Source organism: Panthera pardus, unplaced genomic scaffold (genome assembly GCF_024362965.1).
Source record: "Panthera pardus isolate Hobbes unplaced genomic scaffold, ASM2436296v1 HiC_scaffold_12, whole genome shotgun sequence".
NCBI classification, from domain to species: domain Eukaryota; kingdom Metazoa; phylum Chordata; class Mammalia; order Carnivora; family Felidae; genus Panthera; species Panthera pardus.
In genome coordinates, this window is record NW_026526677.1 from 54,864,018 (window position 1) to 54,878,131 (window position 14,114).

Here is a 14,114-nt window from a genome sequence, read left to right on the forward strand (position 1 = left end):
CTCTCCCACCTTCTTCTTTAAAGCAAACAAAAAAAACAACTCCACATTTGAAATCCAAACTGGGTCATTCTGGTTATCTCAGTAATTGAACATCTTTCATCTTAAATGAACAAATTTTAATATCATTGTGGCTGAGGAAATAATAGGTAGATAATTTTAGCCTAAATTTCTCTCTTAGCCCATGGTCTTCTTATTTAAAACTAAAGTGATCTTTTGGGATGTTGTTATCCCAAGCACGAGTCTCAGCATTTTAACTTCTATCAGTGGCATTTTACTCATCTATACAATAACAAAGAATCGAAAACATTGAAAAACCCATCTATTCTTTTGTTGCACTGGGATGGAGAACTTTCAGCACAGCTCTGCGTATCTGTTTGGTCTTCACACTGTAGATGATGGGGTTCAGCACAGGGGGATTAACAGGTAGGTATTGGCAACCAGGATATGTACATAAGGTGGGGCCCATTTCCCAAATCTGTGAACAAAGGACAGACTAATCAATGGAATATAGAATACAGCAACAGCCCCAATATGGGAGATACATGTGCTGAAGGCTTTCTTCCTCTCTTTCAAAGATGCAATGCTGAGGACAGTCTTAACGATTAACAAGTTAGAAAAAATAATGAAGACGGAGTCTACCCCAGCAGTGGTGATCAGGGCTGTGAACCCCACTGCGCTATTGATCCTGGTGTCTGTGCACGAGAGCTTCATCACGTCAGGGTAGAAGCAGTAGGAGTGGTGGAGCACATGGCTGTGGCAAAAGGGCAATCGTTTAAGAAGCAACACCATAGGAGTCTGGATTAGTGCCCCCTGGTGATGATTGCTATTCCAATCTGTGCTATTTTAAGCTCAGTTAAGATAGAAGCATATCTAAGAGGATTAGAGATGGCCACAAAACGATCAAAGGCCATGGCCAACAGCACTGAGGACTCCAATGACAATGTAAAGTTGAATGAAAAACATCTGTGACAGGCAGGCATTAAAGCTGATCTCCCTGGCATCAAACCAGAATATACCCAACATGGTGACCAGGGTAGATATGAACAGGCCGAGGTCAGTGGTGGGCAGCATGGAGAGGAAATAATACATGGGTTCGTGGAGGCTGGGCTGAGTGACAATGGCAAAGAGAATCAGGCTGTTTCCCGAGAGGGTGGTTATGTAGAGAAAGCAGAAAGGAATGGAGATCCAGGTGTGGAAGACTTCCAACCCAGAAACATCAGTTAGTAGGAAAATGATGGACATAGCTGTGGTATTCTGGAAAGTTGACATGTTGAACTCAAACTGCAGAATCTTATCATGAATAGCCTGCAATGATCAATTGCATTTCTTTATAATGAATTCAACCTGAAATTAATTATTTCACCAGGTAAACATTTATAAGAGATAGTATCTATATTATAGAAGGAGCTTATGAAGATTAGTTAAAAAATAAAGAAAACTAAGGCCACATCTAATAGAGAAGCAGAAAACAGGAAATGAACAATTATGTGAGGATATAGAATTTGTATATAAACAAATCTAGCAATGATCCATCTTATTTAAATTCATTGCCTTTTAAGTGGATTGCACCCATCACTTACTTTATGTGGTAAGCAGTCAAGAAACATTTTTTGAGAGGCGCCTGGGTGGTTCATTTGGTTAAGTGGCCGACTTCAGCTCAGGTCATGATCTCATGGTGCGTGAGTTCGATCACATGTCAGGCTGTGTGCTGACAGCTCAGAGCCTGGAGCCTGCTTCAGATTGTGTCTCCCTCTCTCTGCCCCTCCCCCACTCACACTCAATCTCTCTCAAAAATAAACATTAAAAAAAGTTTTTAAAAAAAGAAATATTTTTTGAAATGTATATGTTGTGTTGTATGAAATCTTAGATAAACAACAAATAGTATATACAGGGATTCTGATATAATAAATAAAGTAAGTTGGCTTCTGGGGGCAAAAAAAAGGAATGCTCTCATCTCCTGGATACTTTCTTTCAATCAAGTTGAATATCTCCAAACATAAAAATAGCCAACATTTTTTGGGGGTGCCTGGGTGGCTCTGTCGGTTAAGCGGCTGACTTCGGCTCAGGTCATGATCTCACGGTCCATGAGTTCAAGCCCTGTGTCGGGCTCTGTGCTGACAGCTCAGAGCCTGGAGCCTGCTTCGGATTCTGTGTCTCCCTCTCTCTGACCCGCCCCCATTCATGTTCTGTCTTTGTCTCAAAAATAAATAAACCCTAAAAAAAACTTAAAAAAAATAGCCTACATTTTTTGAGCCCCTACTATCTGTTAGTAGTTGTGAAAATATTCTGTATGAACCTACAGTTTCTTTGCAATACCATAACTTGAACTGTACCTAATTAACTTTTGTACTACATACCTAGTGTAAGCCATCAAGACAATTACAAACAGAACTGTTTGAATATAGAGGGTCTCAAAGTAAGTACTGTGGACATTTTGATGTTACAAATTTTTATTTGGTATCCCAAATCAATTTTTTGGGCTGCATATTCTATTTTTTGATGCATTCAAGCACTGACTGATATATTTATTGGCTAAGATACCCACACGATAAGATATTAAATATGTGTGCCTGAACTTTCCATCCCTAAAGTAATAATGATATGCATACTCCATAGAATTATTACCAGGATTAAATTAGTTAATATATATGAAAAACTAAGGAGGGTAGTTCACTGTGATGTAAAAGTTCAACAAATATTAGCTGTTATATTTTTTTAATTAAATTTAAAATATTATATAATCATTTCTTTTCCTTCCTTTCCCACATCTATTTGCATACCCCTCCCACTTAATCACAGGTCTTGTCTTCTGAGCTGAGACAAAAGGTGAAAATATTATCTAAGTCTGACTTGGGCAATGCCTACTGCTTAATATCTTCTTTATGTGGTCCCTTCTTCCTCCACAGCTATGATTTTTCTTCTACATTCTTTCCTGATTCAGAAGAAAAACTATTGCTCACTTCCAAAGACAACCCTACCACATAAGCCCCTAAATGAATTCTGGATATTAGTATAGTTTAACATTAAATTACTGAGTGCATGTGGGGTCCCTGGGTGGCTCAGTGTGTTAAGTGACCGACTCTTAATTTTGGTTCAGGTCATGATCTCAGGGTCATGAGCCCAGCATGGAGCCTGAGTAAGATTTTCTCTCTCTCCCTCTATTGCTCCTGTGCTCGCTCTCTTGAAAGAAAGAAAGAAAGAAAGAAAGAAAGAAAGAAAGAAAGAAAGAAAGAAAGAAAGAAAGAAAGAAAGAAAGAAAGAAAGAAAGTGCAGGCTGTAATCCGCTAGATGGATACAGAACCAAATTAAACATGGTACCAGCCCTCAAGGATATTTAGGAAAGGATAAGATACTTATGAAAACAAACATGTAAACAGACAAATAAAATGCAGTGTGATATATAAAATAATGGGTTTGTGTTTAAAACACACTGGTTGAATGTATTAGAAAGTCTTGTGGGGGAAGGATCAAGAGAGGCTACTTTGAGAATATAAAGAACACTTGTGCAGGGGATGCTAGGTAAAAATCACCATGAAGATACTCTAAGCATGTCCAAGGTATGTTGTATTAGATAATTTACAAATGTCACTAAGACATGAGATATAAGGTGCTAAAAGTGTTTAAAGGTAGCAGGAGTCCAGTACGGAATTATTTTATCACCATCAAAGGGTAAGGAATTTGGACGTTTTCTAAACACTGAAAACATAAAGAATACGTAGATGTCTTTCTGCACTGTGAAATAGCCCCACCAAATTTCCTTCTTTATTTTTATTAAAATTTGGACACTTTCATTTGTACCATTAGCACCGTCTATAAATATTTCAATTTATTTCCCAACCTAAACATAACTCTGCCTCCTTCCTGTCGCATGTATCTCCTTCCCTTCACCAACAACTTATTGAATATTTGTCTTTCCTCATCTCCCTCTTAAATAGTTCACACCTATTCTTGAAATTTGCTTCTTTTTGTACTGAAGCATACTCTGTTGGATTAGTTGTCTATTGCTGCATGAAAAACTAGCACAAATTCAAGGTTCAAAACAAGAAATTCATTGACTCACATTTCAGCAAGTCCTAAGCAGAAGCAGAAGTATCAGGATCTCTGCTCAGGGTCTTACAAGGCTAAAATCAGGGTTTCAGCCAGGACTGTGTCCTCATCTTGAGGTCAGGGTCCCTTCCAGACAGATCCAGGTTGTTGGCATTCTTTGTGGTATGGAATTGATGTCTCCACTTTCTGACTGGCCATTGACTGGAGGTTGCTCCCAGCTCCTAGAGACTACCCTCTACCCTCTGCCCAGTCATCTGGACCTCTCCCAACAGGCTGCATCTTCCAACCCAGTAGAGGAGTCTCTCTGCTGGCTCCTGTCTCTTTTAAAGGCTCACATGATTAGGGCAGGCCCACCCAGCATAATCTCCCTTTTGAAAAACTCAAAGTCAAGCCATCACCAACCTCGCTGACATCTGCAAACTCTCTTTGCCATACGTACAACATGACATATTCCATCACATCCATAGAACCGCGCACACTCAGGGGGTGGGTTTCATACTGGACTATACTCATAGGGGACAGGAATCGTCAGCACCTTTTTAGAATGCTGCCTGCCAAAACTGTCCAGGCCAACCAATCTATAAACTTTTATAGGTTTGGCTTCTAAAATGTCCTTTGATTGACCATCCTTATCCTCCACTTCTATCATCTCTATTTTACATAGCAGTCTCATTAGTTTTTGCAGGAACTACAGCTATATTCTCATAAGTAATTTCCCTGCCTTGAGTTTCAAGTGTTTACAAACTTTTTCCATATTGATGCCAGCATGACCTCTCAAAAATACAGCTTCTTGTCACTCCTCATACAGAACTCTTCCTTGTCTTCAGCACGAGGTTGAAACTCTTTCCTATCTTATTATAGCCGTCAAGGATCTTCCCAATCTAACAAAAATCTACTTTTCCTGATACCCAACCTCTTCCCTCCCCCCAGGAACCTTTTGATATGATCAACCTGGGCCTTTCCTACCTCACCAAATTACCAAATATAGTAAGTTCTCTCACAGTGCTGTGCTTTGCTTAAGTCATGTACTTCCCATTCTTCTTTGAATAAGCCTAAATTCTTTGATTCATTAGATTCATTCTTAGATTCATTCTTTTCTTTAGGAAGCATTTTATGGAATCACCTTCTCCATGTCAAGTCACAAGGAATTACTTCTTCCTCTGGAGTCATATTTTTATTTATTTATTCATCTAGAATAGTGTTAATTCCATTGCATGATCATAAATTACTTGAAAATATGCCTCTCTAACTGAAATCAGCTATGGGCAGGTAGACCATTATATTCCCTGTACCATGAACTGTACTGTGCAGTGTGGGAAGTCAATAGATATTTTTTGATAAAAATTAAATCCAAGGGTTGTATACTGACAAGGAATTCTGGAAATATATCAGGATCTTAACACATTACAGCCTTGTGGTATTTAATTTATGCTATTTGGCTTCAAATTACAGATGTGACTACTGGAAGCATCTCTGTGAACTCTTTCATTCCCACAAAAGGAAGCGTGTGTGTGTGTGTGTGTGTGTGTGTGTGTGTGTGCACGTGTTGAGGCTTTTTTTAATGAAAGGTTTGTGCTGGCATTTTAAGGTAAACTTTTATGTGCCCCCCTCCACTTCTCAATAGTGATTCTCTCTTCTGTGAAAACAATATTCCAGGCCCATAGTAAGAACATGCAACAGCTCCCATGCAGGACTACCTTGAGTTAGCTCTCTCCTCTGATGCCAGAGAGTCACTAACATGGTTGTACGGTCAGGCAAACCTAGTTTCAAGTGTTGGCTCTGCCACCAACTAGCTGAGGTTCTCCAAATAAGCACTTTATATTAGGTTTTACTTCCATAAAATTAAGTTTACCAATAGCATTCATTGTAAGGATCACTGAGATAGCATTTGTGAAGCATTTAATCTGCTAACGAGTACTGGGGAAGCACTTAACAATGGTAAATGAGGATGAGGTTGATGCTGGTGGTAGGTGGTTGCAGCATTGCCCGCTGCCCTTAGGCAATGATTTTGAAACGTACTCAACTAACCAAAAAACTCACAATTCAAGGACCTGCTAACAACTTGCTCCAAGAGTCAAGACATATGGGCCACAGATCAACTGAACCCCATTGGCCAGAACATGATGTACCCAAATACTGATTTCAGGAAAAACCCTTCCACAGTTTTCCTGAGACACTCATGAGGGCTTTTTGCAGTTAATTAACTCTTCCTCATTCTAAAGGAAACCGGTGGGTGTGAAGCTTGATGTTTTCCCTAAGCGCACAGTGTTACTTACAAAGTATGGAGCTGTCTTCTTTCCTGTCCTCTTTGCCAGAAAGGGATTTGAGGAGCAGTGGAGGTTTTCTCCTCAGGTACAGGTAGCACATATAAGGAGCCATGACTCAGGCTTCATGAAATCTCCTAATCAGAAAACCCTGGTGGACTTTTCTGCGGCCCCCGAGTACCAAGTTTCCCAAGGGTTCATTCCACCTCATGACTCTCTTCCCTTTCTATCTCACTACATTTAGTTTTGTCATTTCCATCCATGGGCTGGTATTATAGTGCCTTGACCTTGCTAAATGTGAGTCTGTGAGTAAAAATTCCCAAACAAAACACCTGCCATATATGCACCAGCTCACTCCTGTCTCTACCTCTACCCCCACACACAGCAGATAAATGTATCTTCCTACAACATAAATTGGGTAAATTTGGTACACTTTTAAGATGGGTGAAGGGGAGTGGGAGACACAGGACTCCAGTTGTTGAATGAGTAAGTCACGGGAATAAAAGGCACAGCATACAGAATACAGTCAGCGATATTGTAATAGCAATGTAAGGGGACAAATAGCTATACTTATGGTGAACATAACACAGTGTATATAAACTTGTGAAATCACTAAATTGTACATCTGAAACTAATGTAACATTGTGTGTCAACTATACTCAAAGAAAAAATATATATGGTTCTCTACCTTCAAAGTTCTCCATTTTTAAAACTTTTCCTGAGAATCCATGCAATTTGAATCTGTTATGTTTATACTTAGAAGTATACTCCTTAAGTATACTCCTTAGAAGTAATTGAATGTGTATTATATCTCCTCTGTTAAACAGTAAATTTCTAGGAGGTATATTTTCCTCTTCAGACTAAGAGTTTCCTGAGTTGTTGATATCCCCTTTAGTTCAGGTTCTTCCTGGCAAACAGAGAGATCACCATCAATGATTCCTCTTAGTATCTGCTTCAATGTTTTATCCAGTCTCATTCAAAAGAAACAAACTGTTTTAAACATTACTTGAATTTATATATGTTTAGTCAGATTATTACTCCTTAAAAATAGAAATTATGTCTTCATTTTTCACTGTTTCAACACCAGTACATTCCACAGCACTTGCCAAAATGAAAATGGCCAAAATATGTAAGAAAAATATTTGCAAAGTTATGTAAAAGTTGTTAATTCAGTAAGCATGTATTAAATTAGCTATTATTAATAAAGTACTATGCTTATATCTGTGCATGATAGATTAATTTGAAAGTTCAATGGCTGTTTTCAAAAATTTTTAAGTCAGTCAGGGAAGATGGCCCTAATTGCCTATAAGACAAAGATTTATTAATGGCACCTAGAAGAAGGAAAAGGCAACTACTAGGGGCGGGTGGAGAGCAGGTGAATATTTCAGTTATAGAGCACAAAACAATCAAAGACAAACAGCAAGATATTTATGGTATTTTTTTCAGAAGTGAAAACATCCCAGAAGAGTGTTATCTAACATGCCTGCTAACCTGGAGGTAGCTTGTTAAAATATAAATCCCCAGGCTCCATCTAAAGAATTTCTGATTAAGTAGTTCCAGGTTGGGGTTGAAGACATTAAGTTGTTCTGATGCCCTGGTTTTGAACCACAGTTAGTACAGCAATGGACAAAAGCAGGAAGTGGATGTCATATTATAAATTGGTGGTATGAAGACAGATTGTGAAGACCCATGGGGAAGCAGTTACAAGGGAAGATGAAGAACAAAAAAGTTACTGTGTTTTCAAGTGGGTGTTAAATGGAAATCAATTATTTCACTACCTGCAAAATTTTAAACACTCATTATTGAGCATTTTTAAACTGCAGGAAAGTACACAGAAAATATAAACAAGCCAATCTCTAATTATCGGAAGACAAGTACTTTGACATTTGGAACATATCTATCCACACTTTTACAATGTATATGTGTGAGTGGATATGCAAGTGTATGTGTGTGTGTTCCCATGAAATATATACACAAACAGTGATACATACCCTGTAAACTAATCTATCTTTTCCCTTAATAATATATAAATTTATACCTATGTCAGTATTTAGCTGGTTGCATGAGAGTTTATATTTTATTTAACCAATACCCTAAAATAATTGTTTAAGCAGTTTCCAGATTTGCATTGCAACGAATAATGATATGTTGAACATCACAACACATCTTGGCCCACTTTCCCCCATTAGACACGTATTTTGAAGAATAAATCACTGGATATTACATAGTTAAAATTTTAATACATTTACCAAAGGGACCTGAATAACCCTTTTAAGAATTAAGTAAGTTTGATTTTTATTTGACTTCATGTTTTCTAGGCTTATTCATGTTCTGTGGCCATGAGTAGTCTATCTGGGGAAATAATAAGCATTACCAATAAATGGTTAGAATTACTGTAACTTAGACTTTCCTACTGAGGGAAATTATATCAAATATCCCTTGAATCATGCTGTACCTCAGAGGTTATAAGGCTGTTTAAACCCCAATTCATGACTTCATTTGTCCACTTTGTAGAAATATTTTACCTGTGGTCCTATTCTGTGCCAATGGAAGCATTTGTGACAAGGCCAAAGGTACACGAGACACAGTCCCTATCCCCAAGAATCTACATTCTTGAACTCACTAAATACGAAGCTATTGCATCATCAGAACAGAATGAAAGCATTTATAAATAGGCTTTTTCAATTCTGCACAGTGCCAGTTCTTTAAGACTCTAGGTTTTGAATCCCGGCCATGTGCCAAAGAAAAAATGCGGGGGAGTTGTGGCCCAGGGCCAGCTGACTGCGCTCACTATTCTGTGAGGGCTGCCTGAACAGCAGGGGTTGTAAGATCCCTGATCTGGGCAAGAGAGACTGGGGTGGTGCCATTTATCCCCAACATCAACAAGGTGCGACTTCAGAAAGAAACACAGCAGCCCCCAGTGAAGTGGACCGCCTTACACCAAACCCTGCCCCTCTTGCCTGGCAACTACTTAATTACTGGGGCAAGCCTGACTCTGAGCCAACTGGGTAGGCCTCTCCTCCAGAGCCAGCATAGCCAGCACCCCTCATGCACCAAGTGCACTGAAAATCACGCCTCAACACTACACTGAGAGTTCTTTTCTCCTTTTGTCTTCCTTCTTTTTTTTTTTTTTTTTTTTTTTTTGGAATCAGGCTCATAGTTTCTTGTTTGTTTTTTTCATTTCCTTTTTTTTTTTTAATCGGTCATTTTTATTGTTTTCTTTTTATTCTTTTTTCTTTTCTTCTGTTTTTTCCTTTCATTTTCTTTGGAATCAGCTTTATAATAGTTTTTTGATTCTCTGTTTGGTTTTTTGTTGTATCGTTCTCTTTCCTTTTCTCTTTTTATGGGATCAGGCTTTACTCCTTCCTCTTTTTTCCAGAGTTACTTCAGAAAGCAAATCAAAGCACACCTAGTTAAAGGTCCAAACACTCCACCACTGCAAGCAAGGAGGAGCTCTGCAGAGGCCTGACCAGGGGGGAAAGAGCAGCCACAACACAACAGCGAGTGCACACAGCATGTACCAGAAACACTTCCTGAAGTGCCAAGCCCTGGACAGTGTATGACCCCTTTTTAATACAGCAGTACTCTCTGGTACGAGAAACATATCAAGCTTTTAAAACAAATAATCCAAGGGTGACTGGGTGGCTCAGTCAGTTAAGCATCTGACTTCAGCTCAGGTCATGGTCTCATGGTCCATGAGTTCGAGCCTCGCATCGGGCTCTGTGCTGACAGCTCAGAGCCTGGAGCTGCTTCAGATTCTGTGTCTCCCTCTCTCTCTGCCCCTCCCCCATTCACACTCTGTCTCTCAAAAATGAATAAATGTTAAAAAAAAAATTTTTAAACAAATAATCCAGTGAAGAAATGGACAAAAGACATGAACAGACACTTCTCCAAAAAAGACATCCGGACGGCTAACCGACACATGAAAAGATGCTCAACATCACTCATCATCAGGGAAATACAAATCAAGACCACAATGAGATGCCACCTTACACCTGTCAGAATGGCTAATATTAACAACTCAGACCAACAGATGTTGGTGAGGATGCAGAGAATAAGGATCTCTTTTGCATTGTTGGTGGGAATGCAAGCTGGTGCAGCCACTCTGGAAAACAGTATGGAGGTTCCTCAAAAAACTAAAAATTGAACTACCCTACAACCCAGCAATTGCACTGCTAGGTATTTATCCAAGGGATACAGGTGTGCTGTTTCGAAGGGACACATGCACCCTCATGTTTATAGCAGCACTGTCAATAATAACCAAAGTATGGAAAGAGCCCAAGTGTCCATCAACTGATGAATGGATAAAGAAGAGGTGTTTTATATATATATATATATATATATATATATATATATATATATATATATATACACACACACAGTGAAGTATTACTCAGTAGTCAAAAAGAATGAAATCTTGCCATTACAACAACGTGGATGGAACTGGAGTGTATTACGCTAAGCTAAATAATTCAGAGAAAGACAAATATCATATGATTTCACTCATATGTGGAATTTAAGAAACAAAATAGATAAACATAGGGGAAGGGAAGGAGAAATAAGATAAAAAGAGAGAGGGAGGCAAACCATAAGAGAGTCTTAAATACAGAGAACAAACCAAGAGTTGCTAGAGGGGAGTTGGGTGGGAGATGAGCTAAATGGGTGATGAGTATTAGGAGGGCACTTGTTGGTATGAGCACTAGCTGTTATATATAAGTGATAAATCACTGGGCTCTACTCCTAACACTAATACTACACTGTAGGTTACCTAACTCTAATTTAAATAAATAAATAATATAATAATCAAATATGAGTTAGACTATGGGAAGAAAAGATAAAATAAAAAATTCCTAAATCATCTTAGAAAGGAATATTTTGAGCACTGCCTTACGAATTTGCTTGGTTTTCACACTGTAGATTATGGGATTCATCACAGGAGGGATGAGCAGATAAACATTGGCAATGAGAGTGTGCACAAGGGGAGGGGCTTGCTTCCCAAATCTATGCACCAGTGACAAGCTGATCATGGGAATGTAGAAGATGGCAACAGCACTTATGTGTGAGACACAGCTACCAAAGACCTTTTTCCGCTCCTCTGGGGAGGCCATGTTGAGCACAGAGTGGATGATCAGAACATAGGAAAGGAGGATAAACACAGAGTCTAGGCCAGCAGTAGATATAACAATGGCCAAACCAAATGCACTGTTGATCTTGGTATCTGTGCATGAAAGCGTCATCACATCAGGGTGGAAACAATATGAATGGTGCAGAACATGGCCATGGCAGAAAGACAGACGCTTTAGGAGCAGGAGTAAAGGCACTAGAGCCGTTGTCCCCCTAATAACAATGGCAAAGCCCACTTTGATGATCCTTGAATTGGTTAAGATTGTGGCATATCTCAGTGGGTTACAGATGGCAGTGAAGCGATCAAAGGCCATTGCCAGGAGTACTGAGGACTCCATGAATGTGAAACCATGGATAAAGAACATTTGACCAATGCAGGCATCAAAACTAATTTCTCGAGCATTGAACCAGAAAATACCCAGCATGGTGACCAATGTGGAAAGGCATAGTCCTAGGTCTGTGAAAGATAGCATGGAGAGGAAATAGTACATGGGTTCATGGAGGCTCGACTCAGTGAAGATCACAAACAGGATCATGCCATTCCCAGAGATGGCAATGGCATAGAGACAACAAAAAGGGATGGAGAGCCAGGCATGGTAAGTTTCAAAGCCAGGGATGCCAGTAAGAAAGAAGACTGCAGGGTGGAAAATGCTCTGATTGAAGGATGACATGATGAGTGAAGGAAGCAGATTTCCCTGAAGGAAAGGACCATACAAGTAGGCAAGGAAAATGTTTTCACTCTCTTCTACACATCATACAATCCAGGATCACTAGTGAGCCTTGTCTTGTTCTTCAATGGAAGTGCAAACCCAATTATCCTTTTCTTAGATTTGGAGTCCATCTTGGGTGAACTAAGGAAAGAGACAGAACACTAAATCATATACAAGGACACCTGGGTTTTAGCAAGAGTAACATGTTATATCTAGGCTTCAGTACATTTTCACATACATGTGTAAAAAAGGAGGTTAGAGTAGATAACAGTAACATATTTTCCAGTTTTATGATTCCGTGTACATGGACAGATAGGATATTTCTGTGCAACTCTGGGACAATACAAAAGCCAATTCATCCTGCTTTTCTTCACTTCTCTTTTCCCCTTAAGAGGTCCATTAAGGCTTAAAAGTCCTATGGCACCTGGTTGGCTCAGTTGGTTGAGCTCCTGACTTCAGCTCATGTCTTGCAGTTTACGGGTTCGAGCCCCACATTGAGCTCACTGCTGTCAGCACAGAACCCACTTTGGATCCTCTGCCCACCTCTCTATGTCCCTCTCCCACTTGCGCATGCTCGCTCTCTCTCTCTCTCTCTCTCTCTCTCTCTCAAAAATAAACATTAAATAAAAAAGATAAGTCCTTATGCATCCAAATAAAAGAGGATCATAAAGACAATATTAAATATTTTCTAATACCACTGATTAAATAGCACAATGGCTATTGATAAAAACTAAATATTATTGAAGAGCAAATTCAATCTGGCAAATAGACTGCAATGGGTGATAACTGATAAAGCGTTTCATTGTATAGGTAGTAGCCTTGAATCGGATATTGTTTAAAGGAAATTCTCCCTGAAGAAATATGGCCCAAAGTTAACCTTACAAGAAAAAAGGAACTAATTTCAAGCTAAGACATAACAATTAGAGAGGAATTACCTGATTATGATTCTTAATATTCCATTATTGTGAAAGAATAAGAAAATGAATGGAGATTTTGGTGGGTGTGGTCCCTTAGTAACTGTCATGAATCTGGGTTAATCTCCATTCAGGTGAAGGATGATGACATGTTCACCCACATCAAGAAATCTGTAGGATTAAAGAAGTTCCTCTATAGTGATTCTTGTCCTAAGTGTTCTTACACCCTATTTTATCTTCAGAAATAATACTTGGTTTTTAAGGTATGTGCTCTTTTTTTACTCATTCACGTGTGTATTGACTCAACAAATATTTAAATATCTACAAAATTCCAGCGTGTGCAATTAGAATTACATCTGGTACCACAAGAAGGCCTGTCCAAGACTCTGGGAAAGAAAATATCGAAGTGTATATAAGTCAACTTGGTGAGTTTCATTCCAACTCTATTAACAGGCAGTAGCTTTGACTAGAGTGGGGATAATTCATTACATGAAGTGTGATGAAGAGGGCATTTGAAGAGAAGAAAAGAGAAAAATGTTCAATATAGGAAGGCTCTTCAGAACTCAAACACACACAAAAAAATAATGTCTAGAAAATCTGAATTGAGGGGCAATGTATAACAAAATAAAATCCATTGGTTGGTTTCAATGCTTGTACATCAGTTGGAAGACAAATCTCACTTTTTCACCTGTGACTTACATGCAAGAATTAGAATATGTACTTAACTTGCTTTGCCAAAAAAGTGACTCCTGCATTGTCTAACTGATGGCTGGTTTAAAGTCATAGGAACAGTGAAGGAGGTCAGAGGAAAGAGCCCTGGGGAATAGCAGTATTTTCAAAAAAGAAGAAGTCTACTGATGAGACTGGAGAGGCGTGCCACTAAGCTGAAAATAAACCCCCAGGAAAACACAAGGCCCTCATCAGTTTTTCTCAGACCTCTGATCTCAGAGCCAGGAAAAATGCCTGGCACAACAGTTTCTAAGAGTATCTGTTCAATGAATGAATTCATTATATCTGGTAATAGTAATAAACCCTAGACCCTTAATATCAGGCAT

The 14,114-nt window shown here is 39.0% G+C and overlaps 1 protein-coding gene and 1 pseudogene across 1 annotated transcript; both read right to left on the reverse strand.

Annotated features, from left to right (window-relative positions):
• Positions 1-227: 227 nt before the first annotated feature.
• LOC109267084 (olfactory receptor 51F2-like) lies at positions 228-1,397 on the reverse strand (annotated as a pseudogene).
• Positions 1,398-11,161: 9,764 nt separating this feature from the next.
• On the reverse strand, positions 11,162-12,193 carry LOC109267027 (olfactory receptor 51F2-like). The gene has a single exon (XM_019449537.2). The coding sequence runs from the start codon at positions 12,104-12,106 to the stop codon at positions 11,162-11,164; it is 945 nt and encodes a 314-aa protein (XP_019305082.2). The 5' UTR covers positions 12,107-12,193.
• Positions 12,194-14,114: the final 1,921 nt, after the last annotated feature.